An 18,335-nucleotide genomic window follows, 5' to 3' on the forward strand; every position below is an offset into this window, starting at 1 on the left:
GAGGAGCCTGGGCCAGGTCTGTACCTGGCCACCAGGTGGCCCAGAGGGAAGGCTGTACACAACCCATAAACTCAGAACCATGGTCTGGAAAGGCCTCCTGGGAACTGCCTGGTGGCATCCCGAGCTAGCAGCTTGGTTCCTTGTCATTGAGTAGGTTCTGACTCTTAGCAACTATTATGGATTGCATTATGTTCCCAAAAATATGTGTTGTAAATCCTAACCTCTATGCCTGTTGGGTCGCTATGATTCGGAATTGACTGGACAGCAATGGGTTTGGTTTTTGGTTTGTATGCTTGTGGTTATAATCCCATTTGGGAATGGGTTATGTTAATGAAGCAGAATAAGTGTAGGTTTATCTTGAGTCAATCTCTTTTGACATATGAGAGATTAAACAAGTGAGAGAAGCAAAGATGGGGGGAGACGCCAACCACATTAAAATTGCTCAGGAGCAGAAGCTCAGAAGGGGCAAGGACCTTCCCTAGAGCTGACAGAGAAAGCCTTCCCCTAGAGCTGGCACCCTGAATTGACTTCTAGACTCCTAAACTGTGAGAACATAAATGTTTGTTAGAGCCATCCACTTGTATTTCTATCACAGCAGCACTAGGTAACTAGAGACCCTATAAGACAGGGTAGAACTGCCCCACAGGATTTCCAAGGCTGTAATCTTTACTAAATCAGCCTGCCACATCTTTCTCCTGAGGAGCCGTTGCTGGGTTCCAACTGCCGACCTTTTGGTTAGCAGCTGACCTTTAAACCACTGTGCCACCAGGGCTCCTTAGCTTCATTTCAGGGTGCTACAATGCAGCAGCTTCAGGCTCATCGGTTCATTTCCTAGAGACACGCACACACAGACATACACACACAGAGTAGTCTTGTGCAACACTTTATTGGGAACGATTTAAACACTCTGACCCTGTCTTAGTCTGAGGGACCAAGACAAGAGGATGACAAAGGCATTGGGGTCCTGTGGTGGCTCAGACAGAAGCTTCAAGGAGAACGGCAGTCCCAAAGCCTGGTTGTCTGCACCTCAGTTTCCCCTCAATGGAATGGGAAGGTTCTGTCCTCTTCCAGTTCTCAAACAATGATTTCATGAGATAATAAAAGTAGAGCAAAAGAGATGAGAAAGAGTCCCCCACTCCCAGAGCCTGGCCCTGAAGCTCCTAGCCCCACACTGTGGCTCCACAGAAAGGGAATTTGTGCAAGAAAAGACCTCCCCCAGCAGCCTCTGATGTTTTGGGGATGCTTCGTGCTTTCTGAATACCTGGGGCACTGTAGCAGGTGCAGAGGGGGGGCTCTTCTCCGGGCAATACCTTGATTTTACAGGAGGGGGTGGGACTGATCCACTGAAGGGCTCAGGCACAGGGTTGGGAAGCAGGAGGTGGGTACGACCCCAGCTTTGCTTCACTGGGGAGCAAGGTATGTAGCCAGGGGAAAGAGAACCCTCTCCAGGACTCTTTTCTGGGGAAGGCGACAGCAGGCTGGTTCACAGAATTTCCAGGTGAAAGCATGGTGGTTGGGCAGGCTGGCTGGCAGAGGCACACTGGAGCAGCTCACTCCTCCCGGAGCTTTTCTGGGGTGAGGCCAGAGGCCTGGGGTGCTGCCTTCCGCTGACTGGGGCTGCCCCCTCCCAGCGCCAGCCCCAGCCCCAGGGCCACCAGGGCCACCAGGTGGACACAAAAGTAGATGGAGGCCCAGTAGCGGAGTGTGTCCCACAGTGAGAGGAGCACGAAGCCCATGCACATGTAGTCGTAGGCCCGCATCTTCATGAACCAGTGTACCCAGTCCCAGGCCTTCTGGCCCCCAGGGCTCAGCCGCCCCCGCAGGGCCGACTCCAGCCGGCCCTCAGCCGCCAGGCACAGCGGGATGGTCAGGAAGCTCAGGTAGTAGCCGGGGTGCAGGCCGTGCCAGTAGGCACTCATCAGCATTGTCCAGGCGCTCCTGGGGGGGGACCTGGAAGTCAGGACCTGGCAGTCTGGGCTCCCAGCCCCCTCCTCCCTCAGACCCAGGAGTCCTCTTCCTCAGCTCCTGAAGACCGAGGAGGCTATGGGTATTTGCCTTCTTTAGGAACCCAGCAGCCCCCAGCCCCTGCCATTCAGGTTTACAGAACAGTTTAGTAGGTTCCCACACAATTTCTACACAAGTTGTTCAGTGACATTGGTTACATTCTTCACAATGCATGAACATTCTCATTATTTCTGTTCTGGTTGTTCCATTTCCATTAATCTAGCTTCCCTGACCCCTTATATTCTCATCTTTGTTTTAAAGCACAGTAAAACCTGCAAAAGCCAGAACCTGTCTGCGTATAAACCAAAACAAAAAAACCAAACCCGTTGCGATCAAGTCGATTCTGACTCATAGCGACCCTACAGAACAGAGTAGAACTGCCCCATAGGGTTTCCAAGGAGTGGCTGGTGGATTTGAACTGCTGACCTTTTGGTTAGCATCTGAGCTCTTAACCACTGCGCCACCAGGGCAACACAACTACAAGGATAGGAGCTAGGATTTACGACACATATTTTAGGGGAACACAATTCAATCCATAACAAGGATTGCCCTGTTCATTGAAGGATGTTGAGCAGCATCTCTGGTGTCTACCCGCTACAGGCCAGTAGCACCCCCTACAAGTTGTATCAAAAATGCCTCCAGACATCTGACAAATTTCCCGGGGCGGGGTGGTGCAAAAATTGGCCCCGTTGAGGACTATTGGTCTAAACACTGGCGTGCCCTGAGGGTTGACCCGGCCCTCAGTCCTAGAGCTTTAAATATCACCTGTACCTTGATGATGCTCAAGTGCCCACTTCTTTTTTATTTTTCCCATACAAAAATTTGTATATACATTATGTGACTCTAACTGCTCTCCCCACACTGTGACAGCACACTCCTCCTTTCCACCCAATTCCCCATGTCCATTCAACCAGCTCCTAACATTCTCTACCTTCCCATCTCACATCGGGACAGAAGCTGCCCGTTTAGTCTCTTGTATCTACTTGAGCGAAGAGGCACACTCCTCACGAGTATCACTTTATGTTCCACAGTCCTGTCCAACCCGTCTGAAGAGCTGGCCTCAGATATTGTTTTAGTTCTGGGCTGATAGAGAATCCAGGGGCCATGCTCTCCGGGGTTCCTCTAATCTCAGTCAGACCATTAAGTCTGGTCTTCTTACTAGAATTTGAGTTCTTCACCCCACCTTTCTCCTGCTCCATCTGGAGCTCTTTGGTGTGTTCCCTGTCAGGGCGGTCATTGGTGGTAGCTGGGCACCATCTAGTTCTGATCTCAGGCTGAGGAAGTCTCTGGTTTATGTGGCCCTTTCTGTCTCCTGGGCTAATACTTTGTGTCTTTGGTGTTCTTCATTCTCCTTTACTCTGGGTGGCTGGGACCAATTGATTCATCTTAGATGGCCGCTTGCAAGCTTTTGAGACCCCAAACGCTACTCGCCAAAGTAGGATGCAGAACATTTTCTTAATAAGCTTTGTTATGCCAATTGACCTCCATGTCCCTGAAAGCATGGTCCCCAGACCCCTACCCGTGCTACTCTATCCCTCAAAATGCTTGATTGTATTCAGGAACCTTCTTAGCTTTGGTTTAGTCCAGTTGTGCTGACTTCCCCTGTACTGAGTGCTGTCCTTCCTTTCCCCTAAGATAATTCTTATCTACTATCTAGTTAGTAAATAACTCTCCCCCTCCCTCCCCACCCTTGTAACCATCAAAGAATGTTTTCTTCTGTGTTTAAACCTTTTCTTGAGTTCTTATAATAGTGGTCTTATACAATATTTGTCCTTCTGTGACAGACTAAACTCACTCAGCATAATGCCCTCCAGCTTCCTCCATGTTATGTTTCACGGCTTCATCGTTGTTCTTTATTTTGGATAGTATTCCATTGTGTAGATATACCATAATTCGTTTATCCATTCGTCCGTTGATGGGCACCTAGGTTGTTTCCATCTTTTTGCTATTGTGAACAGTGCTGCAATGAACATGGATGTGCATATACCTATTCGTGTGACGGCTCTTATTTCTCTAGGATATATTCTAAGGAGCAGGATAGCTGGAGCCTATGGTACTTCCATTTCTAGCTTTTTAAGGAAGCACCAAATTGATTTCCAAAGGGGCTGTACCATTTTACATTCCCACCAACAGGGTATAAGTGGTGTTCCAGTCTCTCCACAACCTCTCCAGCATTTATTATTTTGTGTTTGTTGGATTAATGCTAGCCTTATTGGGGTGAGATGATATCTCATTGTAGTTTTGACCTGCATTTCTCTAACGGCGAATGATTGTGAGCATTTCTTCATGTGTCTGTTAGCTGCCTGAATATCTTCTTTGGCAAAGTGTCTCTTCATATCCTTTGCCCATTTTTTAATTGGGTTATTTGTCTTCTTGTTGTTGTGGTTTCGCAGTATCTCATAGATTTTAGAGATTAGACGCTGACCGGATTTGTCGTAGCCAAAAATTTTTTCCCAGTCTGTAGGTTGTCTTTTTACTCTTTTGATGAAGTCTTTTGATGAGCGTACGTGTTTGATTTTTAGGATCTCCCAATTATCTAGTCTTGTCCATTGTTACTTATGGTTCGTATTGTGTTTCTGCCATGTATTAGGGCTCCTAGCGTTGTCCCTATTTTATCTTCCATGATCTTTATCGTTTTCAATTTTCTATTTAAGTCTTTGATCCACTTTTGAGTTAGTTTTTGTGCACGGTGTGAGGTATGGGTCTTGCTTCAGTTTTTTGCAGATGGCTATCCAGTTATGCCAGCACCATTTGTTAAAGAGACTGTCTTTTCCCCAGTTAATGGACTTTGGGCCTTTTCAAATATCAGCTGCTCATAGGTGGATGAATTTATGTCTGGATTCTCAATTCTGTTCCATTGGTCTATGTATCTGTTGTTGTATCTGTATCAGGCTGTTCTGACTACCGTGGCAGTATAACAGGTTCTAAAATCAGGTAGTATGAGGCCTCCCACTTTGTTCTTCTCCTTGAGTAGTGCTTTACTTATCCAGGGCCTCTTCTCAAGTGCCCACTTCTAATGCCAACCCTCCCCTTAAGCGCCAGAATCACATAACGAATGTCCTATCCAATAACCCCAGCTGGAAACCTAATAGTCACCTCAAAGTTACTGAGAATAAACCAAACTCCTGATTCTTCATCCTGTTGTTAGTTGCCATTGAGTTGATTCTGACTCATGGCAACCCGATGTGGTACAGAGTAGAACTGCCCCATAGGGTTTCCGAAAGCAGACTGCCACGTCTTTCTCCTGCGAAGCAGCTGGTGGGTTAAAACCACTGACCTTTTGGTTAGCAGCCAAGCGCTCAAACTGCACCACCAGGGCTCCTTCTCATAAACGTTACAATCTAGAAAAACCTATGGGGCAGTTCTACTCTGTCACACATGGGGGTGCTACAAGTTGAAATTGACTCGATGGCACCTAACAACAATAACAATTTTTACGGAAGCACACTGCCAGGACCTTCTGTGGTGACGCTGGGTGGGTTCGAACCACCAACCTTTAGGTTAGCAGTTGAGCGCAAACCGTTTGCACCACCCAGGGACCTTATTCTTCATCCTATCCATCTCCAAAACTTTCTCTACTGCAATATTCCCCTTCTCAGGAAATGTCACTGCCATCCCCTCACTCACATCCATAACCTGGAAGTCATGTTCCCTTCCTCTCTCTCTCACGTCCACCTCTAGTCCATGACTCTTCCTCTCAAATTCATCCACTTCTGGGCCACTGGTCCCTCTCCCAGGCCTCCATCATCTCCCACCTGAACAACCACACAGCTTCCAAATGTGTCTTCTCCCTGCTTTATCTCTTGCTCCCTTTCCCACCCCATTCCAGTCTCTACACATGGCCGGAGTAGATTAAAGGTAAATCTAATCACGCACCCAGGCAGACTAGCTCCACAGGTGCCATCCTTAACTACTGCATCATGAGAGCCTGTCACTGTGTGGTCTGACCTCTCCTGATAGCTTGGGCCAGGCTGAGTGACACTTGGCAAGTTATTAAATATCTCCGAGCCTCAGTTTCCTCATCTTTAAAATGGGGATGATAAAAGTTCATACTTCCAGTGTATACTTCCTAACGGTGTGGAGGAAACACTGTGTGGCACAGAAAGTCTCCACTCAAGAAATGGCTGATGAATGAAAAATAATGAAAATAATCTGCACTCTTCTACTAACCTAACTGTTGCTTGTTCGAATCCAGCCAGCAACACTGCGGAAGAAAGGCCTGGTGATCTGCTTCTATAAAGATTATAGCCAAGAAAACCCCATGGATGGTTCTTGTGTGTCACACATGGGGTTTTTATGAGTTGGAATCGACTCGAGGATGATGGTTTGGCTTTTTTTTTGCAATATATAGTGAGGCCTCACATTAAGTACTTTTCACGCTTTATCTCACGTCAATCAGTTATAGGTAACATCATCATCTGAGGAGACCAAGAGGTCAACTAACTCCTCTAAGGTTTCTAAGTAACCAGCAGGGCCAAGATTCCGGAGTTTGGCTTCCAAGTCCACAGGCTGAAACCTCTTCAGAACACTGCTTCTGTCGAATGAGGCTAACTATATATAAATAGAAACTGAGACCCAGAGAGGGGGTAAATGACTTACCTTAGTAAGTACTGGGGTGGGTGGGGGGCACAAATGGCTGAAAAACTGTAATTCCCATTAGTCTCAGGGCAGAGGCCTAGCCAGGGAAACCACAGGCTGCCCTAGGGGCTGCTGAGAGATACTGTACTCTGGTGGGCTTACCTCAGGACATAGGAGCGGACAGGCGCGCTCTTGTAGACATACTGTGCCAGCCACCACTGCACTGTCATGTTCCAGTACCGCATGCCATCCCGCACCCGCACGCAGAAGTCTGTGCTGTAGCAGTCGATGTTACGGATGGTCTCATAGTCGTACTCCAGGGCTGCAGCTTTCTCCGGACTGGGGGAGGGTGGAGGATGAGGATGGGGGGACAGACATGCAGCTCAGCCAGGCCGCCTCCCGATGCCTATTTCTGTCCCAGCCCCGGATGGACGTTAAGGAGGGGATTCTGGCGAGGCAACAGCACGATGGCCACTGGACTAGCTAGGGCAACAGGGGAGGGTAGCCCAGGAGACTTGTGGGGAGGAAGGTAGGGGGCCCAATTTACCAACAATGAGGTTCTCTTCCTCTTGGTAATGGAGCCTGTGACAGCCATGAAGAGCCCTGAAGTGCTATGGTCGCTAAGTTACACGTCCTTAGCAACCCGACCCTTCACTAGCTCAGATACTAGGGAAAAGCCATTCCTTAGCAATCAAGTGTAATCTATTCTGAGAAGTTTCCCAGTAAGGTCCTAACCAAATTCTCAGGCACTGCGGTTGCTAGGGAAGGATCATCCCTAACAACAAGGTGGTTTATGGTTGCTAGGGAGATGTTATAGGCTCACGTGACACCTTCATGGCCTCTGTTGCTAGGGAAAGGGCATTCCTTAGCAACAAGGCCTCTGTATTCTGAAAAGCTCCAGGAAAGGGCCTTTTCCTGGCTGTTGGTCCCTGTAGTTGTTTGAGAAATGTCATCTCCAGCCGGGTCATGTGTGCCAAAGTCTCCAGCTCTGAGTCGTATCCCTAGCCCGTCTGAACCCTCAGGAGCTGCTCATGACGTGAGTGGGGCCATTCATTAGGAATGGGGCCTGGCAGGATTAGGAAAGCCTTTTCAATTTCTACTTTACATTTTCTGGGGGACGATATCCCTGGCAACTGGAGGTCAGCCCCTTGTCACTACGGCGGTGGCAATAAGTTTGTGTGGGGAGCTACTTTCCCAACAACAGAATGGCAATCATGACTGCTAGGGAATAGTACAAGGAGCCCTGGTGGTGCAGTGGTTATACGCTTGGCTGCTAACCAAAAGGTCAGTGGTTTGAACCCATCAGCTGCTCCACAGGAGAAAGATGTGACAGTCTGCTTCTGTAAGATTTACAGCCTTGGAAACCCTATGGGTCAGTTCTACTCTGTCATATGGAGTTGCTATGAGCTGGAATTGACTCGACAGCACCTTACATCAGCAAAAAAGGTGCTGGGAGGTAACTATCACTAGCAACAAAGATCAATCCATAGTTAAGGGGAAATTCAGCCTCCTCAGCAACAGAAGGCGATCGATTGGCAGTTGCTAGGAATGGTGGGCCTTCCGCTAGAGGACAGCATTGGCAGGATGCTAATTTCCTAGGAACAGTGTGCAACTGGGTACTGCTGTATGCTCAGGAGGTACCATTTCCCTCCACACAGGGCTTGGCTGATTGGGCTGCTGTTTCTGTAGTATCAAAAAGCAACTCTCCTAGCAAGAAGCGGTGACCCACGGTTACTAGGGACCTTGCCCCCAAGCAAAGAGGAATTCGGTTGTTAGGGAATCATTTGCCTGGCAAGCAAGGGCACTCCATCATGGTCGAACAATTGTATTCCGAGCAACCAAGATGATTTGGTTACGGGGTGATGCTTCCGTGGCAACACAAGGCAGCCTATGGTTGCTGATATATCGCCTTCCTCTTCCTAGAAACCAAGAGCAATTCTCCACTACAGGTCCCTGGTTGGCTCAAATGACTGGCCAAAAGGCTGGCGTTCGAACCCACCCAGAGGCGCCTTGGAAGAAAGGCCTGATGATCTGCTTCCAAAAGGTCAGTCTTGAAAACCCTATGGAGCCATTCTATTCTGACACACATGGGGGCGCCATGAGTCGGAATCAACTCGACAGGCAACTAACAAAAAAACAAGGGGCGACAGCGCTACAATGAGGGGCTTTCAGAATTATCAGGAGTTCCGTTTCTCTACTGAGGTGATACTCCGCTAACAACAGGTAGTGAACCTGCCCCCCCTACTCCCCTTGCTGCTAGAGCCAGGGCCAGCCCTTGGTGATGGGGCCAGGTGGGTCTTGGGAAGCCTCCCTCCCGCCGCCTGACCTGCTAGGGGTTGGGCATTGGAGGGTGGGGCCGCCCCCGGCCCGGGCTTTGGCGGCCACAGGGTAGGCCCCGAAGCCGGCGGCAATGCAACCGCACTCAGCGGCAATCCAGGCCACGTAGAAGCGCATGCGGAAGGCGAAGAACACTGGGATCATATAGAAGAGGCGGGCGGGCAGCGGGCGAGCGTAGAACGCGTCCTCACGCACGGCCTCCAGCGGGAAGAGGTGGGAGGAGAGCAGGAAGAGCAGGCCAAAGAGTGGGGCCGGCCAGGCTCGGCGAAGCAGGGGCCGCAGGCTGGGCACGGCCCCCGGGAAGGGCTGCTCCAGCCAGTCCAGGTACGTGCGGTAGCGGAAGAACGGGCCTGTGGCGGGGAAGAGGGCAGGTGGTGAGAGACCTGTACGACCATGGGGTGCGGGTGAGCGGAGCTCTAAACTCAGAGGAAATGGGCCCCAGCCTTGAGAGCTGGGGTAGGGGATAGGCAGGGGGAGGAGAGATGAAGAGGCGCTGAGAGAGAGGGAGGGGCAGAAACTGGGGGATGGGCAGGTATGAGACCCTGAGGGGAGGGGTTGGAGATCCTGAGGGGTGACAGGAGGAAGGACGAAGACCCCAGGGAGATGGAGACCCTGAGGGATGACGGAGACCTGCGGGGAACAGAGACCTGAGTGGGGGACAGAAACCCTGAGGGAGGGATGGAGACCTGAGGGGAGGATGGAGACCTAAGGGGGGGACGGAGATCCTGAGGGGGGGACAGAGACCCCCGAGAGGGAGGACGGAGACCCCAAGAGGGGGTCGGAAGGAGACCCAGAGAGGAGACGAGGAACCAGAGAAAGGGAAGGACAAAAAACTCAGAGAGAAAGAGGGACAGAAAATTAGAGAACGACAAAGACCCTAAGAATGAGGGGGATCGAAGACACTGACAAGATGGGCCAGAGAACCAGGAGGGGAGAGACAGACAGACAAGACCCAGAGAGGTGGGGAAGAAGAAATCAGAGGGCAGCAGTTCGGTCCCCAGGGACCTGCAGGCACTGAGGAGCACTCTGGCTTTTATTCTAAGTGCAACAGGAAGCCATTGAGGGCTTTTCCAACAGGAAAGTGGCAGGCGGCAATCTACCCTTTAACCAGATCCCTCTGGCTGCTGAGTGGGTTTGTAGGGGGATGGTAATGTCAATGAGGAGACTGTTGCAGCCCTTTAGATAAGACATGCATGATTGTGGCCTGGGCTAAGGAGGGAGGAGTGGAGATTAACAGGAGTGGACATGTGTTAGAAAACCTTATGTGTTCACAAATGACTGGACATTGTCTGATTCTGTTTGTAAGAAGTGTCCACCAGAAGGTCAACGATTACTCTAAAGCAAAGATGAGAAGACAAGGGGGCAGGACAACTAGAGTACCAGAAACAGAACAAACAGAACACAATAAAGAGAATGTCAGCTCACTGTGAGAAATGTAACTAATGTCATGGAACAAATTGTATAGAAATTGTCAAATGGGAACCTAATTTACTGTGTAAACTTTAACCAAAAACATATTTAAAAAAAAAAAAAAGTCTCCAGAAGATGCAAATCTATAATGACAGGAGGTTGACTAGTGGTTGCCAGGGGATAGAAGGGGAACAGTGGGGGTTCAATGGTAGAATTCCCACCTGCTATGTTGGAGAGCTGGGTTTCATTCCTGACCAGTGTACCTCATGTCCAGCCACCACCTGTCTGTCAGTGGAGACTTGTGTGTTGCTAAGATGCTCAACAGGTTTCACTGGAGCTTCTAGACTAAGATGGACTAGGAAGAAAGGTTTGGAGAGCTATTTCTGAAAATCAGTCAGTGAAATCCCTATGGATCACAACAGTCCAATGTGCAGTTGATCATGAGGATGGCACAGGACTGGGCACATTTCATTCTGTTGTGCGTGGGATCACTGTGATTCAGGAGCTAAATCGTCGGCAGCTAACAGCAACAGAGAATGGAAAGAAAGAATGCAAAAGTATAGGGTTTCTCTTTGGGATGATGAAAATGTTCTGGAATTACACTGTGGTGATGGCTGCACAACTCTGTGAATATACTGAAAACCACTGAACTCTACACTTTAAATGGGCAAACTGTATTGTATGTGATTATAACTCAATAAAGCTGTTACAAAAAAGACCTCATATGAGGCAAACATGAATGAAAAATACTTCTTAAAATGGGATCGTAAGCTGTGATATTGGTTCCCTTGGTGTGGGAACATCAGGTTGTACAGTGAAAACTTTGACAGCCAGAACTCGATGGGACTGCCTTGTTGTCTGGGTCTTGCACGTTTTCCGCCTTTGACAAGGTGCAGTCTTATCACTATTCTATCGCTTGTTTTAGTGGAAAATATTTGAGTTTTCCTTCTCTGACAGATTTCCACCTTACACAGGCTCTGTATATAAAACACAGGTTTTACTGTGTATATACTTCTCTTTTATCTCAATCTATTTGCTCCCAGTAAGCTATACGGACAGGAGCTCTGGTGACACAATGGTTAAGTGCTCAGCTGCTAATTGAAAGGCTGGTGGCTCAAACACACCCAGCCGCTCCTCGGAAGACCTGGTGATCTGCTCCTGTAAAGACTGCAGCCTAGAAAACCCTATGGGGCAGTTCTACTCTGTCACACAGGGTCGCTATGAGTCAGAATCGACTTGACGGCACCCAACAAGAAGCTATGAGGACAAAAGCAAAGAATCATTTAGCCCCTCCCCTGGTGGAGCTCTGGGGCCAGTGGCAGAGTCAGACACAGAGCCAAACAGGTGAGACCTGGACATAAATGTTCACCCTCAGAGAAGCAGATTCTAGAGCAGAGATAACCCAGGGCAAGGTGAGAACACAGAAGAGGCACCAAACTCAGCTGAAGGATAGAGACAGAGGAAGACAGAGAGGAGGAGAGGCTGCCCTGACGGGCCAGGCTTACTCACCTGTCATGATTCCCACGTAGCAGTAGCTGTAGCTGAGGGTCTCCATCAAAGAGGGCACGTCTGGGAGTAGCCCCAAGGTGGGACCCTTGCTGAAGCCCGTAGCCATCTCCTTCCTCTGGGCCAGGTGGAGGTCCTGCACTTCACTGGCCAGACTCACCAGCTGGGAGGAAGGGGTGTGGCAGGGGGCCAGGTCAGACCCTGGCCCCTTCCTCACACCTGTTTCCCTTCAACTGCCACTCCCAGCAGCCCCAGGGGCTGAGAGACAAGCAGACAAGAGTTGCTGGGAGTGGGCAGCTGGGGATTTTATCTGTATTCCAAGGCAGCTCCTAGCATCTAGAGTCATGTGTAAAAAACCAACCAACCAATTGTTGTGGAGTTGATTCTGACTCATTGCAACCCCATGTGTGTCAGAGTAGAACTGTGCCCCAAAGGGTTTTTTCTTTTTTCATAATTTATTTTATTGTTTTTGTTGTTGTTGCGGAGCATATACACAGCAAAACATACACCAATTCGACAGTTTCTACATGCAGGATTCAGCTGCATTGATTACAGTCCTTGGGTTGTGCAACCATTCTCACCTTTCTTCTCTGAGTTGTTCCTCCCCCATTAACATAAACTCCCTGCCCCTTAAGGTACCTATCTAATCTTTTGAGTTGCTGTTGTAAATTTGGTCCCATATAGGTACATCTCAAAAGAGCCTAATGCTCAAGGCAGACATTCTTTTCTAATTAAGCTAAACTACTGTTTGGTTTTAAGAAGATTTCAGGGGATAGTTTTGGTTTAAAGTTTAAAGATTATCTCAGGGCAATAGTTTGGGGGCCATAGGGTTTTCAATGGCTAGTCTTTTTGGAAATACATTGGTAGATCTTTATTCTGCTGGAATTGCCAACCTTTCGGTTGATAGCCAAGAGCGTTCACCGCCTGCACCACCCAGGGCCACGTGCAATGGCTTCTTAATGCCTCCAGCTGGCGTGCATTCCCCAGGGTTCAGTCTCAGGCCTTCTCTGCTTTCTGTGTTCCATCCTTAGGTGCAGTCCTGTGGCTTTAGAAACCATCCACTCGCTGATAACTCCCAAACTCTATCCCCATTTGGATCTCCCCCTCCCAGCTCCCAAACTATTCATCCAGTTGTCCGTTGTCACTTATATTTGGATGTCTACCCACCCAACCCATTGCTGTTGAGTGACTCATAGCGGCCCTGTAGGACAAAGCAGAAGTGCCCCACAGGGTTTCCTAGGCTATAATCTTTACAGAAGCAGCCTGCCACAGCTTTCTCCTGTGGAGCTGCTGGTGGGTTCCAACTGCCAACCTTTTGGTTAGCAGCTGAGCGATTAACCACTGCATCACCAGGGCACCTTGGATGTCTACCAGGCAACTTAAATTTAACGTGTACAAAATGAAACACGTGATTACCCTCTCCAAAGTGACTCCTCCTCTAGTGTCTCTTCTCAGGAAATGCCACTACCATCCAATGAGTTGCCCAGGTCAGAAACCTTCCCTGTTCCCCAAATCCACTCTCTTCCGTCTCTTAAGTCTGTCCCCTTCTTCCCACCTCTACTACCAAAAACAGTTGACGCTGAGTTAATTCTGACTCATGGCAACCCCATGCGCGTCAGAGTAGAACTATGCTCCATAGAGTTTTCAAATGGCTGATTTTTCGGAAGTAGACTGCCAGGCCTTTCTTCCATGTGCCTCTTGGTGGGTTTGAACTACCAGCCTTTCATTTAGCAGACAAGTGAGTTAACCATTTGCATGACCCAAGGGACCCCTACTGAGCTGAATACCTCCTGCCTGCCCCTCCAGATGTGCTCCTATCCCTTTCGACCCAGCCCCCAAGGCCAACCCTACATCACCAGGTCTCCTGTACCCTCCAGCTTCCTGCTGGGTTTAGCCAAATGAGAGCTGCAGCTGAAGAGGGAGGAAGGCGGGAGAGTGAGGGCAGGGGTTTTGTTCCCCTGTGAGATCACCTAGGGCGGCCATGACCCTTGATAGGTGGGTGGCTCTACCCATTGCTGTCGAGTCACCGACTCAGAGTGACCCTATAGGGCAGAGAAGAACTGCCCCACAGGGTTTTGAAGGCTGTAATCTTTAAGGAAGGAGGCCTGATGGCACAGTGGTTAAGTGCTCAGCTGCTAACCAAAAGGTCGGTGGTCCAGACCCACCCAGAGGCACCACAGGAAAAAAGACCTGGTGACCTGCTCCCATGAAAATTACAACCTGGGAAACACTATGGGGCGATTTTACTCTGTCCTGTAGGGTTGCTATGAGTTAGAATCAACTCGACAGCAATGAGTGATCTTTTTTTTAATTGTGCTTTAGGTGAAAGTTTACAGCTTAAGTTAATTTCTCACACAAAAATTTATACACATATTGTTATGTGACACTAGTTGCAATCCCTATAAGGTAACAGCACGCTCCCTCTTTCCACCCTGGGTTTCCTGTGTCCCTCCAACCAGCTCCTGTCCTTTCCTGCCTTCTCAACAACAGGTAATCTATATGGAAGCAGAATGCCACAACTTTCTCCCAAGTGGCTGGTGGCTTCGAACTTCTGACTTTTCAGTTAGCAGCAGAGCGCTTAACCACTGTGCCACCAGGGCTCCTTTGGGTGGTTCTACAGACCCTTTCTCCTTCAAGGATCTACTACCTGCCTCTCCTCTCGCCCCAATGGGTCCAGAGCTGGTAATAGCTCTGCTACTAGTAATCACAAGTTCCTGTACTTTCCCTTCTGGCTCCCCTACATCCCACCCAAACCCAAACCAAATCACTTGCCATTGAGTTGATTCTGACTCATGGTGACCCCATGTGTTGCAGAGTAGAACTGTGCTCCATAGGGTTTTCTTGGCTGTGACTTTTCAAAAGCAGATTGCCAGGTCTTTCTTCTGAGGTGCGTCTGGATGGACTTGAACTGCCAACATTTCAGTTAATAACAGCAACTACCTGAACTACCTGTTTGCACCACCCAGGAACTCCTAACATCCTGCCCACACCTTTGTAAATAAAAACTCCTCAAACTATCCTAAATGGGGTGCTTCCTGTTGGGACTCTGAGTGATCTACTGACAGCCTACATCAAGCTGCTGTCAAATGTCACCTGTACTCATCCTAATTTTTCTGCTTTACTTCAATTCACCTCTCAGCATCCAGAGTGGGTTTAAAAAAAAACTCACGTAAATCTGGTCCCATTACCTCTTCTGGCAACAAACAAAAAAACTTCTTCCAGTGATGTTGGTCCAAACTCCTCACTGTGGCCCCTGCTGCCCGTTACCCTTCATTCTCTGCAGACAGTGGTTGTACCTGGTGCACAGGTTGTAGAATTCAGCCTGCTGTGTCACACACAGACTGGTTTCTACATCCTGAAATGTTGTTCCTCAATCCTCTTCTTAGTTAATCAACTCCTACAGCTTCAACTCTCAGCTAACCAACTCCTACCTATCCTCAAGGTCCCTGGGTGGTGCAGATGACTAAGTGCTCAACTACTAGCCAAAAGGCTGGCGGTTCCAACTCACCCAGAGGCGACTTGGAAGACAGGCCTGGAAATCTGCTCCTGAAAGGTCACAGCTTTGAAAACCCCATGGAGCAGTTCTGCTCTCACACATGGGGTCGCCATGAGTCAGAATCGACTTGATGGCAACCAACAACAACAACAAAGATTCAAGGACAGCATTGGTAAAGCACCTAGCCCAGCCTCTAGCACATGGCAAGACATGGCAAGTGCCAAATGGCACTTATTATTACAATACTTGTGCTATTTCTTCACCCCAGGAACAGTGGACAGGTGAAGACCTCTTCCCAGGGGCATCTTAGAGGGAAAGTCCCACCCCCCAGGGGTGTGTGGGAGATAAAACCCCACCCCCAATGGGAGTGGGAAGGGAAGTGAACCCCATTCCAGTTGGAAGAGGTGATGTGTGGGCAGGTTATTGGGTCCACATTGAATGGCAGGCCCCATGTCTGACCTTCAGCGTGAGCAGCAACTGGACAGCATTGGTGAAGGGCGTGGGTGTGGGCAGGCCCAGCAGGCTGAGGGCGCGGAAGAACAGGAGATAGGAGAAGGTCCAGGCAAGCGCCAGGGCGTGGCAGGAGCTGGGGCAAAGGCAGGAGGGACCTCAGCCTCTGCCTTCCCCGCCCCCAGGTTCTAGCTATAAATCCACCTCCAACCTCTCCCCCCTACCCCGCAGAGAGGGAAAATGGGGGAGGAAAAGAGAAAGGGGCAGAGATGGGAGGGGGCAGAGAGAGAATGGAAGGGAAGGAGATGGGGATGGAATGAGTGTAATGGAGAGACAGGGGAAGAAGAGGCACGGCCATGCAGAGAGAAAAGAGGAGGAGGAAGAGAGATTTTAAGAGAAGGTTCAGGGTGAAGACTTGTCAGTTTCTGGTTTTTCTTTATCTCTACAATCTACAGCCCAAGATAAGAAAGAGAGAGAGACAAAGAAAAACAGAGAGACAGACACAGAGAGAAACAGAGACACAGAAAGACAAAGAGACACAAAGAGAGAGAATATGAACATGAATGGTGTATCCTCTCCCAAAGATAAGGATGCAGAAGACATAGAAAAAGGCAAGAGAAGAAGAAAAGCAGATGAGACAAATGACACCAAGAAATAAACAAGAGACATCCAGAGACCAGGCAAGAACTGAGAAAGACCCAAGAGGAAACAGGTTGTGTTTTCCTTTCCTTCCCCCACCAAACTCTCACCAGGGCTGGGCCTGAATGAGGGCCCAGGTCCCAAGGATGGTGATCAGAGAATGCAAGGTGTGGGGGCCACAGGTGAACAAGGTAAGCCCCAGGCCTACAGCCGCTGCCCCCCATCGCTTCAGCCCAGGTCCTGTGGAGAGAAGAGACAGTGTCAGCCTGGAACCTGCTAAGGGTCACCCCCCCCATCCGCCCAGGCTCTCCCTCCCTTATTTTCCACTGGGGAGGGAACTTGACTCACCAGCTTTCTTAAAGAGGAAGCCAATGGGGATGGAGATAAGAAGAACCACTAGATATGTCCACTCTTCTGGTGACATGGTCTAGGGGAGGGGCGGGGTTCACAGTGAGAACCCAGGAGTGCAGCCTGAGCCCCCTCCCTCTTCAAAGGCCCAGGAATCCAGTTCCTAGTCCTCAGTTTTCAAGGATTCTAGAGTCTGGGTCTCAGCTCCCCTCTTTTGAGAACTCTGGACCTCCAGTCCTTTCCTTCTTCCAGGATTGAGAAATCCAGCCCCCCACTCACCCTTCCTTTGCAAACCCAGGAATCCAGGCCTTTAGCCCCCTTCTCCTTTGAGAACCCAAGCGTCTAGATCCCCTAGCGCCCCCCTCCCTCGAGGATCCAGATATACAGGCCCCAGCCCCCTCCTTCAGAATCCAGAAATCATAGCCCTTCCCCCTCCCCCATGGATGACCCAGGCTTCTCGACTCGCCCTCCTTTGAGAATCCAGAAACAACCCCCCACTCGAGGCCCCTTCCCTTCTGAAAGCGAAGGAATCCAGATCTGCTGGCCCCCCTTCTCCTTGGAGGATCCAGGAATCTGGATCTCTCTTTTGAAACCCCAGCCCCTTCCTCTTTGAGAACCCAGGTATCGGGACGCCCAGCCCTGGACCCAGAGGAGTCTGAGCCTCCTACCTACCCCTCTTTTGGCGCTCTTGACCCATTGTCCTACCTCGACCCCGGAAAGCGAGCCACCAACACGCCTTCTCAGCGCCCCCACGAGCCCCAAGCACCCGGACGGCTCCGATCCCACCCCCTGCAAAGCCACAGGCGGTTACGCCACCGCTGTGCTCGGCTGCGCTCCAGGGGCCGCCTCCGCACCCGATCAACCCGCGAATCCGCAACGACCTGTCTCCCCTCTCCGGACCCCTTTAGTCCTCGGGACGCCCTGACCCACCCGGGTCCGCGGCTCAGCGCTGCCGGGCCAGGAGGCGGCCAAGCAGTCCCAGCCTACCGGGCCCCACAGGTCCGGCCACGCCTCCCCCGCCGAGCACGCCCCCGCACCGCCTCCTCCGCTTTCTGGGGGCCGGGCGCGCGGACCCCGTTAGGGCTCCGCGCAGGGCAGGGAAGGATCCCCCGGGCAGGACGAGTCCACCGCTCACCCGGGGTCCCGGATCTACGGAGCGGCGGCGCGGGCCGCGGGCATGTAGAGGGTGGGGCTTTGGGCGGGCAGAAGCCGGGCCAGAGGCTTCGGTTCGGAAGGAAGGGGATTGAACCGGGAAAGAGGCGGGGCTTGGTGTTTAGCGTTCGGAAAGAGGCGGGGCCTAGGGCTTCGGATTCCTTCGGCCGGAATGGCGAGCTTGACTTCACAGTTTGGAGGCGGGGCCACAGGCTTCGGCTTACTTCGGGGATAGTCGGGGAATGTAGCACTCTGGGTGCAACAATGGGCTCAAACATAGCAAGGAAGAATTATGAGGATGGGGCAGGACGTGGCAGTGTTTCGTTCTGTTGTACATAGGGGTCTCTATGAGTCGGAACCAACTCTATGGCACCTAACAACTCTGCTCTGTTGGATGTAGGCGGGCCCACCAGCT

The 18,335-nt window shown here is 50.4% G+C and overlaps 1 protein-coding gene across 2 annotated transcripts; it reads right to left on the minus strand.

Moving 5' to 3' along the window:
• Positions 1 to 788: 788 nt before the first annotated feature.
• Positions 789 to 17,768, minus strand: MBOAT7 (membrane bound O-acyltransferase domain containing 7). 2 transcript variants are annotated; one of them, XM_004381743.2, is made up of 8 exons: positions 17,699 to 17,768; positions 16,769 to 16,847; positions 16,531 to 16,660; positions 15,791 to 15,917; positions 11,839 to 11,998; positions 8,909 to 9,269; positions 6,745 to 6,921; positions 790 to 1,938 (listed from the first exon to the last, which is right to left on the minus strand). In XM_004381743.2, exons 2-8 carry the CDS (start codon positions 16,842 to 16,844, stop codon positions 1,551 to 1,553), a joined length of 1,419 nt encoding a protein of 472 aa, XP_004381800.1. In that variant the 5' UTR covers positions 16,845 to 16,847; positions 17,699 to 17,768; the 3' UTR covers positions 790 to 1,550. The 2 variants fall into 2 exon arrangements, with proteins under 2 accessions (XP_012412584.1, XP_004381800.1); XM_012557130.2 differs by lacking the exons at positions 15,791 to 15,917; positions 16,769 to 16,847; positions 17,699 to 17,768 and having other exon boundaries at positions 789 to 1,938; positions 16,531 to 16,644.
• Positions 17,769 to 18,335: the final 567 nt, after the last annotated feature.

The sequence above is a fragment of the Trichechus manatus genome, unplaced genomic scaffold (assembly GCF_000243295.1).
Source record: "Trichechus manatus latirostris isolate Lorelei unplaced genomic scaffold, TriManLat1.0 scaffold00087, whole genome shotgun sequence".
NCBI lineage: Eukaryota > Metazoa > Chordata > Mammalia > Sirenia > Trichechidae > Trichechus > Trichechus manatus.